Source organism: Panthera onca, chromosome C2 (genome assembly GCF_046562875.1).
Source record: "Panthera onca isolate mPanOnc1 chromosome C2, mPanOnc1 haplotype 2, whole genome shotgun sequence".
Classification (NCBI taxonomy): Eukaryota; Metazoa; Chordata; class Mammalia; order Carnivora; family Felidae; genus Panthera; species Panthera onca.
This window is the reverse complement of record NC_138347.1, coordinates 140,004,698-140,024,699: the sequence shown is the minus strand read 5'-3', so window position 1 is coordinate 140,024,699 and position 20,002 is coordinate 140,004,698. Positions and strand designations below refer to the sequence as shown.

Sequence of the window (20,002 nt, the reverse complement as noted above, 5' to 3'; positions counted from 1 at the left end):
TCACTTTTCAATTTCTTATTTGTGTTTTCTGAGCTTTTCACTGGCAACAACAGAACACATGTGTTGCTTCAACAGCTTTCCCCAATTCCCTAAACAGCATCAGATGCCAAAAACTTGCTTTACGGGAGAAAAATACCTCTAATACAATTTGCTATATTCTAAAATCAGAAAGACATTAATTGATTTAAGTGGAGGAAGAGGTCAGTTTTGGGAGAATGTAGAAATTGAGAAGTACTGATCTACACCATGTCATTTTCTTATTAGTGTTTCCCTAAAACAACAACAACAACAACAACAACAACAACAAATCACTGGTGATCTCTAAAAAGGAAAACCTCAAAATGCCATTCTCTAAAAAGTAAATTGAAGGGAATTTTCATCATGGCTTAATATATACAATAGCTTTATAATGAGATCAACTTCCAAACCAGTAAATTAGAGGTTATTATTGCTGGGACAGCAATAGACTTTACAGCAGAAAACTTGTAGCAACAGCTAATACCCATGTCCAGATTTATATTAATTAAGGGGCAATAAATATGCACAAGGAAATGCTAAGTAGAAGCAGGTCAAAGCCAGGGCTAAACATTGAGGTCATGTGTTTAAATTTACACCAAAATTATAATGAGACAAACTTAACTGACAAATATACTTTGCTAAGTCCCATCAATTTTGAGTTTGCAGAGCAAGGAGCCTCAAATGAAAACTAAACACGTATCTTTAAAGGATAGTTGATTTAAGAGAAATTTAATAAGCAAGAAAAAAAATGAAGATATTTCCATTTTGAAAAAAAGAAAAGCCAATACTGAGACATTATCAAGGAGTACATCTAGACCTTTTCTTTACCTTTAAGATATCCTAGCTCCACCATGAAAACTATGAATATGAAAACTACAAATATGCAACATAGCCAGAGTTCCTTAAATGCAAATCAATACCATATACAAATCAATGGCTTCTTTGTCTAGTATAATTATAAATTTAAATAGTCTTTCCAGTGAATTAAACAAGCTAATGGAGAGCTCCATTAACAGTAAACTTTCACTTAAAAACTTTCACCAAATTGGATACAAGACTATTCTGAACTCAGATATGAATCCCAACTCTAAGCTATCCACAATCCTATGAGTGCGAATCCACCAAGAGGATGCTTTTCCTGCAGGAATGGAACCATTCTGAGTAAGGCTAAAATTAAAATACACCAGCCCTATCAGACCCTTGATTCGATAAAAATGTATATATTCCTCAGGTAGAGGAATCCTCTATAGAGGACAAGGGGTGGCTGGTGCCTCTTCCCTAGTGTAGCTGAATGATCTTTTCTAGAGCTTTTCTTTTTTTTTTTTTTTTTTTAATTTTTTTAACGTTTATTTATTTTTGAGACAGAGAGAGACAGAGCATGAACGGGGGAGGGTCAGAGAGAGAGGGAGACACAAAATCCGAAGCAGGCTCCAGGCTCCAAGCTGTCAGCACAGAGCCCGACGCGGGGCTCGAACTCACATACCGCGAGATCATGACCTGAGCCAAAGTCGGATGCTTCACCGACTGAGCCACCCAGGTGCCCCTAGAGCTTTTCTTATAAAAATCTAATGGTGGTACCCAACGCTAGATAAAGACATCTCCTCTAGGTCTCCATTTGTCCTAACTTGCCTTATGTATTTGAATTAGACTGTGTATGACCATGCTTCCATCACGGGAGCCAGTCTAGACAAGAAAGTCAGTCACTGGAGTACGTGTGTGGGCACAGTTCTCTGAATAAAAGGTGATGCACACCTCACTAACGTGAGCGGCTGCCCCATAAGGCACTACCTACCCCCCGCCTACAGGCACACAGCTATGTAGGCTTTTTGTAGGCTGTGCTAGGTATGTGAGTATCGCAAAAAATATGGCTTATTTGGGGGAAACGCTCTCAGAGGGAAGGCAGTGCTGAATTAGGGGGGAAATATCCTTGTATTTTCAAGAAAAGATAAATTTAAAAAACTGATTTTTATTAAAAAATAAATTCATTATTCAAACTTATAAATGCTTTATTTGGCAACAGGTTTCTCCATAGGCTACTCGTTTAAGTAGGAAGTTCTTCAAATATATCTAAGACATTTTGATTTATGATTTCTTTCCAGGAACACTACCTATTGTGGAAAGAAATATGCCTGTAGTTTAAAGGAACTCCTATACTGCTTATTATGCAAATTCCTCACCAATATGACATAACCAAAAATTCAACACCCATAAGCCCCAGGATCTCTTAAAGGACAAAAATAAGAAGGAAAAAAGAAAGAAGTTACTGCTGTTGTGTAGGAATAATTAGTCTGACATGTCAGAAGCATCCTTTTTTTTAAAAATAAGAATTACTGTGGGGTGCCTGAGTGGCTCAGTCAGTTAAGCATCTGACTCTTGATTTCGGCTCAGGTCATGATTTCACGGTTCCTGAGATTGAGTCCTACACTGGGCTCTGTGCTGGCAGCATGGAGCCTGCTTGGGATTCTCTCTTTTTTTTTTCCCCTCACTCTACCCCTGTCCTCCCCTCTCTCTCAAAATAAATAAATACACTTAAAAAAATAATTAAGAATTATTTTGAGTGCTGTTACTGGAAGCACTTTACCCAGGCCAAATACAGAATGGAAGGCTGTAAGTAAGGAAAGTAAGGAAATATAAAGATAACTGCCTGGTAATTGAGGGTCTCAGACTCAGACATTGGTAGGGTTACATTAATTCTTCGTATTTTCATAATTATAACATTTCTCCCAAGACACAATATGATCTCAAATATCTAAATTAAAAAGGCAACATGTTATTCAATCATCCAGATTTTTTGTCCATGCAAATAAATTTCTGGACAGTTAGAGGATTTTTATTATGTTGTTTCAGAACTCTTAAATTTCCATATTAAAACACTATAGTGCATTGTTATATTTTCAAATATATATTATTTAACTGTTTTGTTTAATATCATTTCTCCTTAAAAAGAAAACCAAACTTTACCAGTAGCCTACTTTCCAAAACAACACATACTGTACCCTTGAGTAACAAATATTAACAGTAATTCGAATGCAGAGACCTATTCTGAAGTTTACTGTATTATCTCTTTTAAAAAGGGTTGCCATGAAAATTAACAGTGTCAAGCAATATTTTTTTTTTAATTTTTTTTAAATTTTTTTTTTTTCAACGTTTTTTTATTTTTATTTTTGGGACAGAGAGAGACAGAGCATGAACGGGGGAGGGGCAGAGAGAGAGGGAGACACAGAATCGGAAACAGGCTCCAGGCTCCGAGCCGTCAGCACAGAGCCTGACGCGGGGCTCGAACTCACGGACCGCGAGATCGTGACCTGGCTGAAGTCGGACGCTTAACCGACTGCGCCACCCAGGCGCCCCAACAGTGTCAAGCAATATTATCTAAGAATATTTAGCCTGTCTGAAAGAAGGCCTAGATAACCTGTAAAAAATACCTAAACCCTAAATAAAGGTAAGTTTTGAGGCTGAGTGAGGAATACATTAGGGCTCATTATAATCATTTTCTCTATTTTATTTATGTGAAAAACCCACTTCATTCCTGTCCTTGGTAAAGCAGAGTCTAAGGCCATGTAGCTTAAACATTTTACTAGTATTTCCTACATGTGCTTAATAGGTCTTCATTCATTTAAAATTTCCTACAATTATTAAAAAATTTTATCTGACATCCTAATTATACTGAATTGGTGAGATTTTACTCCTGTTATAGGACAAGCCAATCAGAATCTCACAAAGGATAAGCGGACAGCTCTATAATGGTAAAAAAACAAAACAAAACCAGGAAAGATATTATAGATTGCTACCCTAGGGATTCATCTTCCTGCTTTAACCATGCTGGAAGCACAGTTATTACCTGGTTCAGAGCTACTTCCTGGGTCAGAGGTAAGGAAACAAGTGAGAAAAACGAACATAGGCATCATAAATACACGGTTGTATTTTCTTCTTTACTCAAGGAGAGTGATTTCTCCAATGGGTCTTTCCTTTAGATCAGATATGAAGGTAAAACTTTACAGGCATATTTTGAATGCAACTCAGATATCTGCAAATAAGGTATAGTTTTTACCATCTTTAAAAGAATCAAACCTACCAAGCAGATATATTTAACTGAGCAAAGTAATAAAGTTTTTGTAAAGGTCAGCATTTCTGGACAACATGTCAAAAAAATAATAAACAGGTAATATTCCTTTTTTTTTTTTTTTTGGTAATATTCTTTTAGACTAGGCAAACTGGATGTTCAGGAAGGATATAAAACTGATGGCTATGTTAAATAAAGATTTGCCTACACAAAGCAAAAATATCAAGGGCTGATTAGGACACTTGCTTTGTCATGGAATCATCACTCCCCTACATAGTGAAGCCACCAATCCTTTCCAGACAACTCTGACTCAAGTTCTCTTTACTTGTTTCACTACCTGGCAATCAAAAACCTAAACCCATGATCAAATAATTTTAGCTTTCTTTTCTCATTCTGTGTTTTTTAGAAAATCATTCTTTTTTTTTTTTAAAGTTTTAAATGTTTATTCATTTTTGAGAGACAGAGAGAGACAGAGCATGAGTGGGGGAGGGACAGAGAGACCCAGAATCCGAAGCAGGCTCCAGGCTCTGAGCCATCAGCAAAGAGCCCTACGTGGGGCTCGAACTCATGGACTGCGAGATCATGACCGGAGCAATAGTCCGACGCTTAACCGACTGAGCCACTCAGGTGCCCCTCATTCTTTTTTTTTTTTTTTAAATGTTAATTACTTATTTTGAGAGAGACAGAGAGAGACAAGGTGAGCAGGGGAGGGGCAGAGAGAGAGAATCCCAAGCAGGCTCCATGTTCAGTGCTGCTCACAAACTCAGCTGAAATCAAGAATCGGACGCTTAACTGACAGAGGCACGTAGGTGCTCCTTGAAAATCATTTTTGATAAAGGACCATAAAATAGGATCTTTTAGTTTACATTGTTATACACTAGTATCCCTTGTAACACAACTAAAAAGTTCCTTTTTACAGAATGACAAGGTAAGGAAACACATTTATAAATATACAGGTAAACAGAATTGATACTTTTTTTTTTTAAAACCCAAATTTATGATGGTACAGAATCACTTCTGTGAAATTTTTTTTGGAAATGTTTATTTATTTTGGAGAGTGAGTGAGCATGAGTGGGGGAGGGGCAGAGAGACAGGGAGACACAGACTCCAAAGCAGGCTCCAGGCTCTGAGCTGTCTGCAAAGAGCTCGACGTGGAGCTTGAACTTACGAACCATGAGATCGTGACCTGAGCCAAAGCTGGACACAACTGACTGAGCCACCCAGGTACCCAAAAACTTCTTTAATGCACAAAACAGAAATGTTCTTCTCTGTTTAATGATGTGTATTCCTGATTTTATTCATCCTTGCAATGAATCCTTGGTTCTTCTAGGACCTCCACACCATGGAAGGCCTATTTCCAAACAGATCCGAGGGAGTCTATGGGAACCTGTAGTGCATGAGGGGTCAGTGTCTCAGGATTCTGTAGATAATACGGAGTTGGAACCCAAAGTCCTTTATACATTTCTTGGACTTTATGTACTCTCCCGGTTTTTAAAATACCGGGTAGATTGACTATCTACATAGAACTATAGCTTTCCTTTACATAAGGTGTCAGAAAAGTTACAGGACTATGGATTACAGCCTATCTATATCCATATTTGGAAGTACCAATTACAAGGACTTTTGGAATTTATCATGTGACATTCTAGAGGAGAGCCAATTCTTCACAAAGAAAACAGCTTCAAGTTAGCTGTATGTCGTACCATATATTTCTACTTTATAAATTTTCTCACTTTAAAAAAAAGTCATAGGCATTAGGAGAAACCTTAGGTCTATGTATCCATATTTAATACCTCCTACAGAAAAAAATTTTTTTTTTTGCATTCCTAAGATAGCTTGCCTTGAAAACAGGTAGGCTTATCATTTTTACAGCTTTATCTTAATTTCAGTTAAAGAAATTGTTCTTTGCCAGTTCTCAAGTGTAGCAGAGTAGAATGTGTAGAAGCCAAGTTCATGCTGCTATAGCAGGCAGTAGAATCCTCTTAAAAGTCTGTTTATATACCTTTCATCAGTGTAATAGCTCACAAACTTAGTGTAAATAATCTACACAAATATGCCTGTGTTGAAATAATTAATTCTACTTTATGGTCCCCACCCTCTAGTAGTCATTACCAATTATAACATTTTAATGGTTAGTAACACAATTTATTATCCAATCATAACCAGGTCAAAGACAAGCGATTAATAACAATCAAAGTTAAGGTATATGAGACAATGTATGGATAAGGATTGTATTTATCAGTTGTTTGAAAACTGGGCTGTAAGTGATCTGAAACAAAGGGCTATGAAGTTGGAGAATAAGGAAGGAGCCATTCTCCGACCTTTTATAGAACACTATAAAAGAGCCACTGGGAGCAAATTCCTCTTTCCATTTGCTCAGTCCATTTGCGAAGAATAAAGCTCTTGCCAATGACGCTGCAGCTGTGCTCACCCTCGACTTAATCACTGTGTAAGGCTGAGGGTTAATTAGCGCCATTCTTAGTTCTATTTGTTGTTTTAATAAAAGATACGCATAAATCTAAGACGGGGAGTAACTGATACTTGATTTTTATTTGGAAGGTGCTGGGGGGAGGGGGAAGAGCTCATCCATCTTGGGCACTGATGTTTGTGGGTGTGCTCAGAGCATTTTCATTTGACCTGGCCTATACGGTTCTGCCTGTTTGAAGAGTGGCAGACAAAGACTTTATGGTTGTGTGAATGCAGGACCCTGATGGCCCAGGCTGAACCATGAGGCGGTCTTTAGTTGGAAGGCAAATGATAGGGAATGGAATACAGAGGGTGAGGGTCAGGGCCCAAACGATTCTCCCACAGAGCAAAAGGGCCAAATCACACGCCTTTTACAGACTACACTGCTGCTCATCTTCGGCAGTTACGAGGAAATCCTTATCATGGAAAACTTCAGACATATTCAAAGGTAGGTAGACGAGTATAATGAAGCCTCCCCCCCCCCCCCCCCACAGTGTGCTCATCACTCATCATTCAACGATTACAATGGTCGATCTTGTATCCTCCACATCCTTATCTACTTCCAATCTAATCTTTCTGGATTATTTTGAAGCAAATTCTAGATATCAAAGGACTTTATTGCAAGTAGTTCCCTATCTCTAAAAGGTAAGGATATGTAAAAACTTCATGACAGTTCTGTTTTACTATGCCTAAAAATTTCTGGCAGTAATTCCTTAATATCAAAAGCTCATTTTCAAATTTCCAATTATCCCATAAAAGCCATACATTTGGGGGATAATTTTTAAATGATACAGTATCAGAATTACATTCCGAATAAAACAAGCTTATAACACTTTAGATAGCAACAGCAATAGAGCAAGAAAGTCGAACTGAGGTTAAAAAAAATAATGCCAGATAACATCCAGATTGATATACTTTTCAGGAAAAAAAAAGAGGAAAAAAAGGATTAGAAATACTTCTGAAAGTTACTCCGTAAATAAAGCATCTGATACGGGAAAACCGTTGACCTCCTTGTTTTATTTCATAATTGTCAGTGTTCTCAGGATAGTTCATTTTTTATGAGGGAAAACACCCATTATTTTTAGGTCTGAAGACCATAAGATAAGCATATTTGAAACAATAACCAGACTTCATGTAAAGAATATGATAAACATCTAAGAGTTTAAAAAAACAACCACAAAATAGCACAAACTTCAAAAGATACAATCAAACAGAACAGAGCTTAAATTTTGTATATGCTTGAGAAGAGAGTATTGACAGATAAGAGCATTCCATGAAAGACGGAAATCTGATTAGTACTCTAAATGACAGCAATTCCTGGATTAAATCATGTTCACCAAGGAGGACTAAACTCTGGGAGCTTGGAAGGCCAGTGTGGGCCTTTGGAGCTTATCAACTTCTACTCCTTTCTGCTGCCATTCTGTTCCTCAGCAGTGTGACACAGACAGACTCTGGCAGCCAGGGAGAGTCTGACAAATAAGAGTGCTCTGGCAGGGTCAATGAACACCACTGTGAAGTGTGAACAGCCCTATCAAGGCCAGCAGTCAGACCTACCTAGACCGTTGCATTGGGAACAGAATGATTATCACCGGTGCACCCGTCAACTGGCTGGTGACTGTTGGACATTTTGCCACCCGCGAGATAATCCTTCCTAGGAAATAATGCAATAGGGACTACTAATTGAAGGTTAGGCTTTTTCCAGAGTTTAAACCCAAGAGTGTCAGTGCTGAGGTGGTGGTGTTTAGAGATTATTCAATACTCTCTTCTCTCAGTTAAACTCAACCGAGTAGGTATTTGTCAGCCACTGAATGTATGCCCATTTGGAGTCCTAAGTACCCTGGGAAATGACATGAACAACAGCCCATGATTGTTTACAGAGGGCTTGCATGTGTACCTCACAGGAATCCCGTGATTTAGGTAGGGCTGATGGTTATCTCTGTTTTGTAAATGAAACGGAGTCTGAGGAAAGTGAAGCGCCCAGAGCAAGTCGCACAACTAATTAACAGTGGAGCTGGTATTAAAATCTTTATCTGTGGACTATAAATACCATGCTGTAAGGATGTACAGCCCCACCCTCGAACTTTTAAAATTTATTTCTGAATAGACCAAAAATTCTTTAAGTAAGAGACAAGTGTAAATTATGAGAAGAGTATGAAAAAGATTAAAAAAGTAAGTTTATGTGGAGAGAAGAGTGAGAAAAGCACTTTGAAAATTGGTGCAAAACCTTATGCAAAACCTACTTCAGAGCTGACAGCATTTCTGGTGTTAAACTAGCTCTACAGATTTAGTATAGGAAAATCGTATTTATTTGTATTCTATCAAACTTATTATTTGTGGTAATTTGAAGATAGGTTAGGTTGAAGTTTAACTTAAATCTGGGGGAAAAAAAATCTACACATTGGAAGTGTACCAGAAAAGGGTGTGAAGTAAACCCATTAAACGAAAGGCCATTTTGACTTAAAAACTCTTTTTAAGACTCTAGAAGTGTGAACACACGTATCGATGATGTGCCAATTAGGAAATTTTTGTATTATGTCTTAAAGTACAAACATTTAGTTTGTTGCCACGTATTTTACAAACAATAGTCTATTCTTAGATAAGATGAGCTGTATCTAGTTGATCAAACTTGAGGCTTAATCTTTAGGCTTATTCTTTACTTTTTCTTTATCCCTTACACTTATCCTACTACCAATATTATTGTTTTCAAAATCTATTTTATTTATGTGATTTTGCTTTAGCCAGGGGTGATTTTACTTTTATTGTTTTGTAGCATATATCTGTAACTTTCTGAGACACAGCAAAAGAAAACTCTAGTGAAGAGAAATATTTTTGATTGCTGAGAAAAGGCTTTGGTGGGATGAATGTATTCCTCTAAGCAGCGATTACCTGTACAGAGAAGAGCTTCCCACATACAAGCTGATTCAGGGGGATAGGACCATTTCAACTGGCTGGGAGACGGAACAGGCCTGGCTACGGCTGAGTAAGGAACGCCTCTCAGCACGGAGCTTTCTCTCTAAGTGTGCAGTTACATCTTACCCATGTGGAAGAAGGAAGGACTTCTTACTTGTCTAGTGTTCAGAAGTGCCTCACGCATAGTATGGCCTCAAAAGTTTCTTCTCTCCCCCTAGTTTTACTGAGATATAACTGACACCTAACACTAGCAGTTTAAGGTGTATAGCATGATGGTCTCATGTCAAAAGTTTCTTGTATGGGTGACTTACTTCTCAAGATAAGTGTTTTTTTCTTAAAAAACCACTCCCTCTAAATTTCAGCAAAGCCCAGAAGTCCTCTGTTGGGAGAGGGGAGACAGATATAGTTCCATGTTCCAACATTTCCAGGAGGACCACTGGGCTTAAGCCTCTATCACACAAAAAATGTCTTCTTATGACATTACCTCCAAATGAAGTTACACACAGTCATACAGACAAATGGGAATGAAATAGTAATAAGGAGAAAAAACACACTATTTGTCATTCAGTTTTAAATTAGTGCAGCATTAATGAACTTCGCTATCTGGGGTAAAAGTATGAAATAATTTAAAAAGTATTTTATAATGATCTTGCATAATTATATTTTATGTTTCTTTTGGTGGAAGTATTTTTATATGTCCTTATTTTTAAAAGTTTTAAAAATTGAACAGATTGTAAATTCTTCATGTTTTATAAACCAGACAGGAGCTTAAGAGAGACCCTGATTCCCCTTTGTCATTTCTCTCTTGTCTAAAACTTCAATTATCTAGTGAATAAAGTTTATTCCTGAATGTGGAAGATAGAATCTTATAAAATATTAACACTACTAATTAAATACTCAAAGAAGAATTTCTCATTAAAAACATAAATGAAAACTCTGTAGCTACTTTAGATTTTTGAAGTTTCCAAAATAAACCCAGATACATAAAAATTTGGCAGTTGGGTTTGTCTGTTAGCTAAAAGGAGTTGGTCAAACACATAATCATACATCTGCGACGACACAGAAAGTAAAAACTTTCAGCATTAAGCACACCAGCAAGCCACCAAGGCTTCGTCATAAACTCTCTTTAGTTTTCCTGGGAAGTTGTATTTCCTAGTTGAAGACCATTCAGCTTTTTTGTTCTATTAGCTTGAAAGGACGCATGGTTATTAAAATGCCAACAAGGTCATGTCTGCGTGGTGCTGCTTGGTTGTTATCAGATTTTAATAGCCCACATTTCTCAAATTAACATCTTCTGGTAGGCATCTAATTAAAGATTAAGCTATTCAATTTGAATTTTTATTATTATTTGCCAGCAGAATGTAATGCATTCTGTGAAAGCACTTCCCTATCCAAAATGATTTTTCATTAATTTTTATCACATTGTGCTTTTTCCTTCTCGGCAAATAATAGGTCTCAAAAAGACTAATGAGAAGACCCAATTTAAAAAGAAAGCAGTTAGATATTATGGAAATTTAAAATCAATAGTAATAACAGTAGTTACAGTGGTAGTGGTGGTAGTAAAGTAAACAATTTCCTAAGGTCTGACATTGAAGTCTTTAATAGACTTGAATTCAATATTGGATTAAGTCTCTTACCAGGGTTGCAATCGGTAAGAAGTGAGCAGATGGAGAGGAGAACTTTAGAAATGGTTAGCGCTGGACTCCAGTTGTCCTTTAGGATGTCCAGACAGATAACGCCCTGGCTGTTAATATTACAGTGATAGATTCTTGTCCGGAAAGTAACCTAGAAGAAAATGTAATGTTATTATAAATAGACATACTTTTTATTAGACAAAATAATCCAAGGGTCACTGGTAGAACCATATACTTAATTATTCCTTAGGCACCTGAGAAGCATCAAGAAACAAAATCATTATTTTAGAACTTGTTATTCTGGGCACAGAGAACTAAATAACCCCCAACAGCAAAATCATATCCTTTTGCTTTTGATGAAGAGTCCTATCGATTAGCTAGTGTTCTAGGGACTGAATTTGCTCTTGGTACAAGTGTAGGAATGTTCGTAAGAGAAAAACTAGCTGTGGCTTCTAAAAACATTTCAAAGGGGTGCCTGGGTGGCTCAGTCAATTGAGCATAGGACTCTTGATTTTGGCTCAGGTCATGATCCCAGGGTCATGGGATCGAGCCTCACGTCGGGCTCTGTGCTGAGTGTGGAGTCTGCTTCAGATTCTCTCTCTCCCTCTGTCCCTCTCCCCCACTCATGCATGCCTGCTCTCTCTCTCTAAAATAAAAGTAACATTTCAAAGAAAAAATAAATTTCAAACATAAAAATTTCAAAAGAAACTTGTTGGAGTCCAGTTGTTTTAAGGATTTTGTGTATTTTGAAGTTCAAAATAGCATGAGAACACTATAAAAAGGACATAAATATTCTTTTCTGTCATGGTTTAAAAACACAAATTAGGCATGCATGTAAATAATATACCTAGTTTATAAAAAACTATTGGTTACAATTTATGAACCTTCTTCTCCTTAAATTCTATATTTTAATGTAATACTAGTGTAGTCTCTCTTCCCTATAATAGTTCCATCACCACTGCACGTCATTTAGGTATAATTTTGAAACATGTTTATAACATTTTTCAAGAACTTAATTAAAAAGCTAAGTCTAAATCAGTTTTGTAACTCTGGTAAAACTCTGTTTTCTAAGAGTCTTATGTAAGCAACAATAAGATCTTAATGTTATTCATTAATATCATGTTTATAAACATTCTCAAATTTATAAGTTGAAATATAAAAAAAAAAACCCTTAGTGTTTTAAAGACCAATCTTTTGGTCCCCTAAATTAAAAATGGCTCTGAACCAAAAACTATGTGGCAGAATTTTGTATGTGTTGCTACCTCCCAGGGTATCCAGCATCTGCTCAAACATCACATTTACTTAATTCATATAATATCAAGACTCAGAAAGGACAGATCCAGTCTTCTGTAATTATTAGACAACACAGTACCATTTTCAGGCTAGATCAGTATTCCTAATAAGAACTGTCCTAGTAACATGCTGGACCTTATAGATAACCTTGACATCCCTTCCACACAGACACATTCCAAACACCTACCAGTGCTGAAGAAAATGTAAGTAACCTTTAAAAAAATACATAGCTGAATTTTCACAGAAATCCCCAGAGGCCAGAACTGAAAACCAAAAATTACAGTAAGCACATGAGCTGACAGTGTCGTTGCCAGGGGCAGGACTTGGGTAAGAGGGAGGGGGTGAAGGACAGTACCCAGTCTAGATTAAAATGGAGGCTTGGGTTTTGATGCCCTCATGGAAAAAGGTGAAACCTAAGGTCTGCATGTGGCAAGAGGTTGGGATTGAGAGCCCTTACACAGATTAGAACACGTGAGCAGCTAGTCTTTTAGTGAGTGGATGGACTTGAAAAGATAATGCCTTCTGGGAGACGCAGCAAAGACACTTGCTGGAGAAAGCCTGGGCTCTGGTGGGGAGAAAAATGTATCCCCTGAGAATTCTAAATCCTCAGCACATAAACTATGCAAACACCAACTGAAAGAGAGCCTAAATGGCTATGTTACTATCAGATCAAATATATGTTTAAGGTAAAATGCAGAAAGATAATCAATGCATTAGGATAAAATGAACAATTCATCAGAAAAATGTAACAATTCTGGATCTGCTGTACCTAACAAGACACCCAAAAATATAAGAAGTGAAACTCAGCAGAACTGTAAGGAGAAAAATGAGACATCTACAATCAGAGGGACATTTCGCTGAAGGAACTGAGGTCACGCAGATGAAAGAAAATGTAGTAAGGATGCTGAAAATATGAAAACCAATTTAACAAAATCAAGGGATTGAAGATAAAATTCCACACTCAACAAAGAATATATATTCTTTTCCAAGCATATAAGAAACATTTATAAATACTGATCACATGCTAAGCCACAAAGGAAGCTTAACATATCTCAAAGAATTATTAAGACCATAAAGATCCCCTATCAAATATTTGGGAAACTGAAAAGCACATTTTTCAAATAATTCTTGGATCAAAAAAAAAAATAAGTTACATTTATAACTAAATGACAATGAAATGTTGGGACTGTCAATACAAACTTTGTGATTTGGCTAAAACAGTTATCAAAGGGAAATCTATAGTTTCAAATACATAAATTAGAAAGGAAGAAAGACATTTAGTAAGTGTTTAAGGAAGGAAAAAGAACAGAATTAATCCCATAAAAGTAGAAAGAAATAAAGACATGAGCAGAATTGAATGAAATAGAGAATACCTGGTAATAATAAAATTCTGCAGAGGCTTATCCCTTTAAGTGCTAGATGAAAATACAGAATATTTTTATGATCCAATGTAAATGATGAGTGGCTTTTATATACAATGTTTTAAAAACCTATCAGATACTGACTGGCTATTCCGAGCCAGTTAATCCTCAAAATAACACAAAGAGGTAAGTAGTATTATTGTAGCCACTTTTAAAATAAAGAAACTGTAATTCTGTGAGGTGAGGGATGTTAACTAAATTTATTGTGGTAATCATTTTGCAGTACATACATATATCAAATCATTATGCTGTGCACCTAAAATAAATACAGTGCTAAATTTAATTATATCTCAATAAAAATGGAGGAAAAAAATAAATGAAGGCCCAGAAGGGTTAAAGGACTGGCATGCAGTTGCACAGTTGTAAGGGGGGGGAGCCAGAATTTAAACACAGCTTTGTTGACCTAAAAGCTCACGCTCTCCTAGTCAGCCTCATTGCCTCTGTTTTTTTTTTTTTTAACTTTTAATTTTGAGATTATTATAGATTCACACTAGGTTGTAAGAAACAATACTGACTGGGGCCCTTGGGTGGCTCAGTCAGTTAAGCGTCCAACTTCAGCTTACATCATGATCTCATGGTCGTGAGTTTGAGGCTCTGTGTGGATAGGGCAGAGCCTGGAGCCTGCTTCGGATTCTGTGTCTCTCTCTCTCTCTCTCTCTCTCTCTCTCTCTCTCTCTCTGTGCCCCTCCCCTGCTCATGCTCTGACTCTCTCTCTCTCAAAAAGTAAATAAACATTAAAAAAAAAACACACAAAACAATACCAATGGATCACACTATATTCCTCATCCACTTTTCCCCAATGGTAACATCCTGCATAACTGTAATATCACATCACAGGAAACTCACACTGATACAGTCCGTTGACCTTTTCCAGTCCATTGACCTTTTTCCATTTATCATCAGTTTTATACGCACTCATGTACACGTGTTTTTATGCAATTTTATCACATGTAGATCTGTATGACCGCCATCACAGCCAAGACACAGAACAGTTCCTTCACAAACACTCTTTGTGCTACCATTTAAAGGTCACTTTCCAAACCCTTTCCTTCCTTAATTCTTGACAGCCACTACTCTGTTCCTCATCTCTGTGATTTTGTCATTCAAGAATGTCATATAAGTGGTATCATATAGGATGGAACTTTTTGAAATTGGCTCTTGTTACTCGCACATTTCCCATGGGATCCATCTAAGATGGATCCATGCTTTATCTCAGTCATTCTGATTAGGTGAAGTGGTACCATTGTGGTTTTAATTTGCATTTCCCTAATTGCTAATGATGTTGAGCACTTTTTCACGTGCTTTTTTTTTTTTTTTTTTTTTTGCTATCTGGCTACCCTCTTTTTTGAGAGAGGATCTTCAGGTTTTTTGCCTGTTTTCTAATTAGGTTGTTTTTACTGTTGACTCTGTTTTAAGTGGAGATATTAAAAGTGAAGTATGGGGGCGCCTGGGTGGCTCAGTCGGTTAAGCGTCCGACTTCGGATCAGGTCACGATCTCGCACTCTGTGAGTTCGAGCCCCGCGTCGGGCTCTGTGCTGACAGCTCAGAGCCTGGAGCCTGTTTCAGATTCTGCGTCTCCCTCTCTCTCTGACCCTCCCCCGTTCATGCTCTGTCTCTCCGTCTCAAAAATAAATAAACGTTAAAAAAAAATTAAAAATAAAATAAAAGTGAAGTATGGTTGGAAGAAAAATAAAGCATGAGTTTGCAAAGAATCTTGCAGATTTTTTGGACAGAGAATGCTTTACATTTCAATATTTTGTAATACTGATTAAAGGATCTACTTTAGTGACGTTTGTTAGCTTTTGTCCCAACAGATATTCATAAAGAAACCACACTGAATCAAACAGGTAGGCTGATCGTTCCTACATGTGCTAATGCTGCAGGCTCCCACAAAGAGCACCTTAAAATATTTTTTGTGTGTGTATAGTTGACGATGTCACATTTCTTTCAGGTGTGCAACACAGTGATTCAACACATCTATACATTATGCTCTGCTCACCTCAAGTGTAGCTACCACACAGTGCTGTTACAACTGTCACCATACAACGCTATTTCAGTATCATTGATGACATTCCCTACACTGTGCCTTCTATTCTGGTGACGTATTCACTCCAGAGGTGGAAGCCTGGATCTCCCACTCCCCTTCACCCATTTTGCCTGTCCCCCAACCCCTTTCCTCTGTTAACCATCAATCAGTCTATTCTCTGTATTTATAGGTCTGATTCTGCCTTTTGTTTATTCATTTATTTTTTTAGATTGTGCATGTAAGTGAAATCATATGATATTTGTCTTTCTCGGTCTGACTTCCTTCACTAAGCATAATAGCCTCCAGGTCCATCCATGTTGCTGCAAATGCAAGATTGTATCCTTTTTTTATGGTTAATATTCTATTGTGTGTATCTATGAGTGTGTGTGTGTGTGCGCGCGCGCGTGTGTATGTATATATACATCGCATCTCCTTTATCCATTCATCTATTAATGGACACTTGGGTTGCATATATTTTTTCAAATTAGTGCTTTCATTTTCTTTGGGTTAATACCCAGTAGTTGTTATTATTAAATCATAAGTATTTCTATTTTTAATTTTTGGAGGAACTTCCATACTGTTTTCCACAGTGGCTGATGATTAGTGATGCTGAGCATCTTGCCACCTGTATGCTTCTTTAGGAAAAGTGTCTACTCAGGTCCTCTGCCCATATTTTAATCAGACTGTGTTTTCTGGTTTGTTTTGGTGTTGAGTTATATACGTTCTTTATACATTTTGGATATTAACCCTTTATGAGATATATCATTTGCAAATATCTTCTCCCATTCAGTAGGCTGCCTTTTTGTTGGTTGATGGTTTCCTTTGTTGTGCAAAAGCTTTTTATTTTGGTGTAGTCCCAACAGTTTATTTTCCCTTGCCTTAGGAGACGTATCTAGAAAAATGTTGCTGCAGCCAATGTCAATGGAATTACCGCTGTGTTCTCTTCTAGGAGTTTTATGGTTTGGGGTCTCACATTTGGGTCTTTACGAGTTTTACAGTTTCAGGTCTCGCATTTGTGTTTTTATTCTATTTTGAGTTTATTTTTCACAAATACCACTATTTGAATTGGATAAAAAAACTGATGATCCCAGAGTTTTAAGAAGTGTTACATATTTACCTATTGTAAAGTAAACAATAACTTCTTCAGGGTTCCCTTATCACACTCCTACTTCTGCTACCACACTTGCCACAGGACCTCCTGGACCTCCTCATCAAACCGGGAATTACCCATGAAAGTCTCTTCTTTCAACTGACTTCCAGTGCAGTGCTTGGCACATAGAAAGAGTCCATTGTTTGCTGAACAAATGCTAACAAATCACTGGCTAGTGCTCAAAGAGACAAGTATCTTTCTGAGGGGTTGTAACATCTTATTGTTCTTTAGATACAAGAAGATTTTAGAACCATAACTTACAGTAGACTGAAAACTGGAAAACTGTGGAGAATAACCTGAGAAAGCAGGATATATTTTTAATATTTTTGTACCCAAATGTTACTTTACTAAATTGTCCTATAGATTAAAATATTAGTTCAGAAAAGATTTCATATAGGTTAAACCAATAATAAAAAATAATAAATATTTAGTAAGTACTCAATACGTGCCAGGTACTCCAACATAAACATTTTTATTATTGTTACTGCCTATTTAAATAATAAAGAAAATTTAAAAATATGTGGCCTGGTCAGATCAGCAAAAGAGTTCCATAATCAAGGCAAAACCTTGCTAATGACAGTTCTTGAAACAGTCAGCATTGTCTTCCAGACCCTATCAACAAAACCAGGGGAAATGAGAGACAAGAACACATGCAAACTGATAAAGAATTGTCTGCAGTACTTTTAGACATTAGTGATGCAGAAATCAAAAATGATATTTTGAATATTGACAAATATCAAGGGATGTGCACATGTTAGACGATTTTTAGAGGCTAAGAAAGCACTCATCTCCCACCCTCATCCTACAGAAGGCTGCTCGTAACTGACTCAATTTTATAGAAAGCCCATCATGTTATCTTGTTCAGGGGGCTGGACAACAGTACATCCTTCACTTCACCCTTCTGACAAAAAAACAAATGATAAAAAAATGACCATAAAGGAATTTCCAGCTCGACTGCAGGGCTTAATTCTCAATGAGTTCTGTGTATCACATAACCTACACCTGCATTTGCATTTATTGCTGTTTTGGAAGCATAGTTCAATACTGATGTTTATAATGATAGCTATCATTCATCAAGGAGAGGTAAAATTATATTGAGAATACTGTTTTCAAAGGCTGGGAAGACAGTACATTTTAGAACATTTTCCATATATTAAGGAAAATTTTAAAACGATTTGGTTATAGTGATACCGAAAACTTATTTGTCCAGAATGTCTAATTCCAAGATGACTCTGGACAAGAGCGTTTTAATTTTTTTTAAGTTTATTTACTTATTTTGAGAGAGAGAGAGAGCGTGGGAGGAGCAGAGAGAGAAGGAAAGAGAGAATCCCAGGCAGTTTCTGCATTGTCAGCACAGAGCCTGATGCAGAGCTTGAACCCATGAACCGTGACATCATGACCGAAACCAAGAGTTGGACACTCAACCCACTGAGCCACCCAGGTGCTTCAAGAAGTGTTTTAATTTATGCGTGATATCTAAATGCACACAGAGGCAGGTAGGTGTGTATGTGTGTGGTGGACAGGACACTGGCTTATTCCTCTAAAGATGTCCACATCTCAATCCCTGGAACCTGTGAATATGTTCTTATATGGTAAAAGGGACTTTGCAGGTGTGATTAAGTTAAGGCTCTTGAGATGGGGTGATTATATGGGTGGGCTGGATATAATCACAGGGGCTTTACAAGAGGGAAGCAGGAAGATCAGTAGGGGATGTCAAGGAGTCGGAGTGATGGGGCCATGATCCAAGGAACATAGTCGGCCTCAAGAAGACAGAAAAGGCAATGAAATAAATTTCCCCTTAAAGCCTCAAAAAGGAACGCAACCCTGCTGACACCTTGGTTTTAGTTTGCTGACATCCAGAACTGAAGGACAGGAAATTCACATTGTTTTAAGCCACCAAATTTGCGTTAACCTGTTATAACAGCAACAGGAAACAATACAACATGTAAGTATATTTCTCAGTTGCATTATTACTTTATCTTAAAAGGTAAATGTAGCTGTGCTATTTCTATACTTCACAGGATCACTCCTTAAAAAGTAATTTTCGAAAGAATTAACACAATTTTTTATGTTGACTACAGCATAAAACAATGCTACTAAGTAGTGAATGATCTATGGGAAGTTACTTTGCTACTTTGAGCCCCTATATCCTGACAAAATGAGACTTAAATTAGATTATTTCTAAAGCCCACTCTAGTTCCAAGATCCAAAAGTTATATTATGAAATGAATATGTGGTTTTGGGAGCTAGCTGGACTTGAGCTGGAATTCTGACTTCGGATGAATCAAATTAGCCTGTTTGAGATTCAGTTTCCTCATCTTAAAATGGGAAGAATACTAGCTATACCCACTGTGGCTGTGAAGACTGAAGCACCCGAGAAGTTCTAACACCACACTTGGCACTCAGCACGGATTCAAACAGCGCCAGTCTCCTTTCCCCTCTTCATGTCTCCCGGTTTTACAGAGCAATTTCAGAATGCATGTGTTCACATAATAATTGCCCTATCGCCAGAGTTTTAGATGTGTTTTCTTTATACCACTCCCTTGCTCTAGAGTATGGACAACATTTCATACAGAGACAAAAAGTATTTTTGTAAAGGGAGAGAAATCATGTAGGGCATGAGTATAGACAAAGAAGAAAATATTTTAATAAATTATTTCTGCCAAATTGATTCAAGACATAATTCAGGAAAATGTTTTAAAGTAAAGAAATACCTCCAGGCTGGAAAGCTGATAATGATATTAAAAATGATCATTTAAAATAATATTTCAGTAATAACCTCTATTTTTCACATAGCTTACATTTTTCAAAAAACTTCTCATCATGATATACATGACACGGTGATTTTACTGAGGAAGTATGAGATCAGTGAGAAATACATTCCTCTTAAAAATACTTTTCCATGGAGACCCAGAGAGGAAATATTTGGAGCTCCTGTGCCATAAATCAGTGAATCATGTAACAAAAGTCCAAAAATAGCAGGGTTAACATCATTCAAATGGATCTTGGCTCTAAGCTCAC

The 20,002-nt window shown here is 37.0% G+C and overlaps 1 protein-coding gene across 5 annotated transcripts in view; it reads right to left on the bottom strand.

Moving 5' to 3' along the window:
- UBE2E2 (ubiquitin conjugating enzyme E2 E2) overlaps positions 1-20,002 on the bottom strand; it is a 374,957-nt gene that overhangs the window by 37,429 nt on the left and 317,526 nt on the right. For 3 of the 5 annotated variants that reach the window (XM_060638561.2, XM_060638557.2, XM_060638559.2), the window contains 2 exons: positions 11,095-11,242; positions 8,102-8,198 (listed from right to left, as the gene is read on the bottom strand). In XM_060638561.2, coding sequence (XP_060494544.1) covers positions 8,102-8,198; positions 11,095-11,242 — 245 coding nt within the window. The remainder of the gene's footprint in view (positions 1-8,101; positions 8,199-11,094; positions 11,243-20,002) is intronic. The other 2 variants (XM_060638558.2, XM_060638560.2) reach the window with 1 other exon arrangement.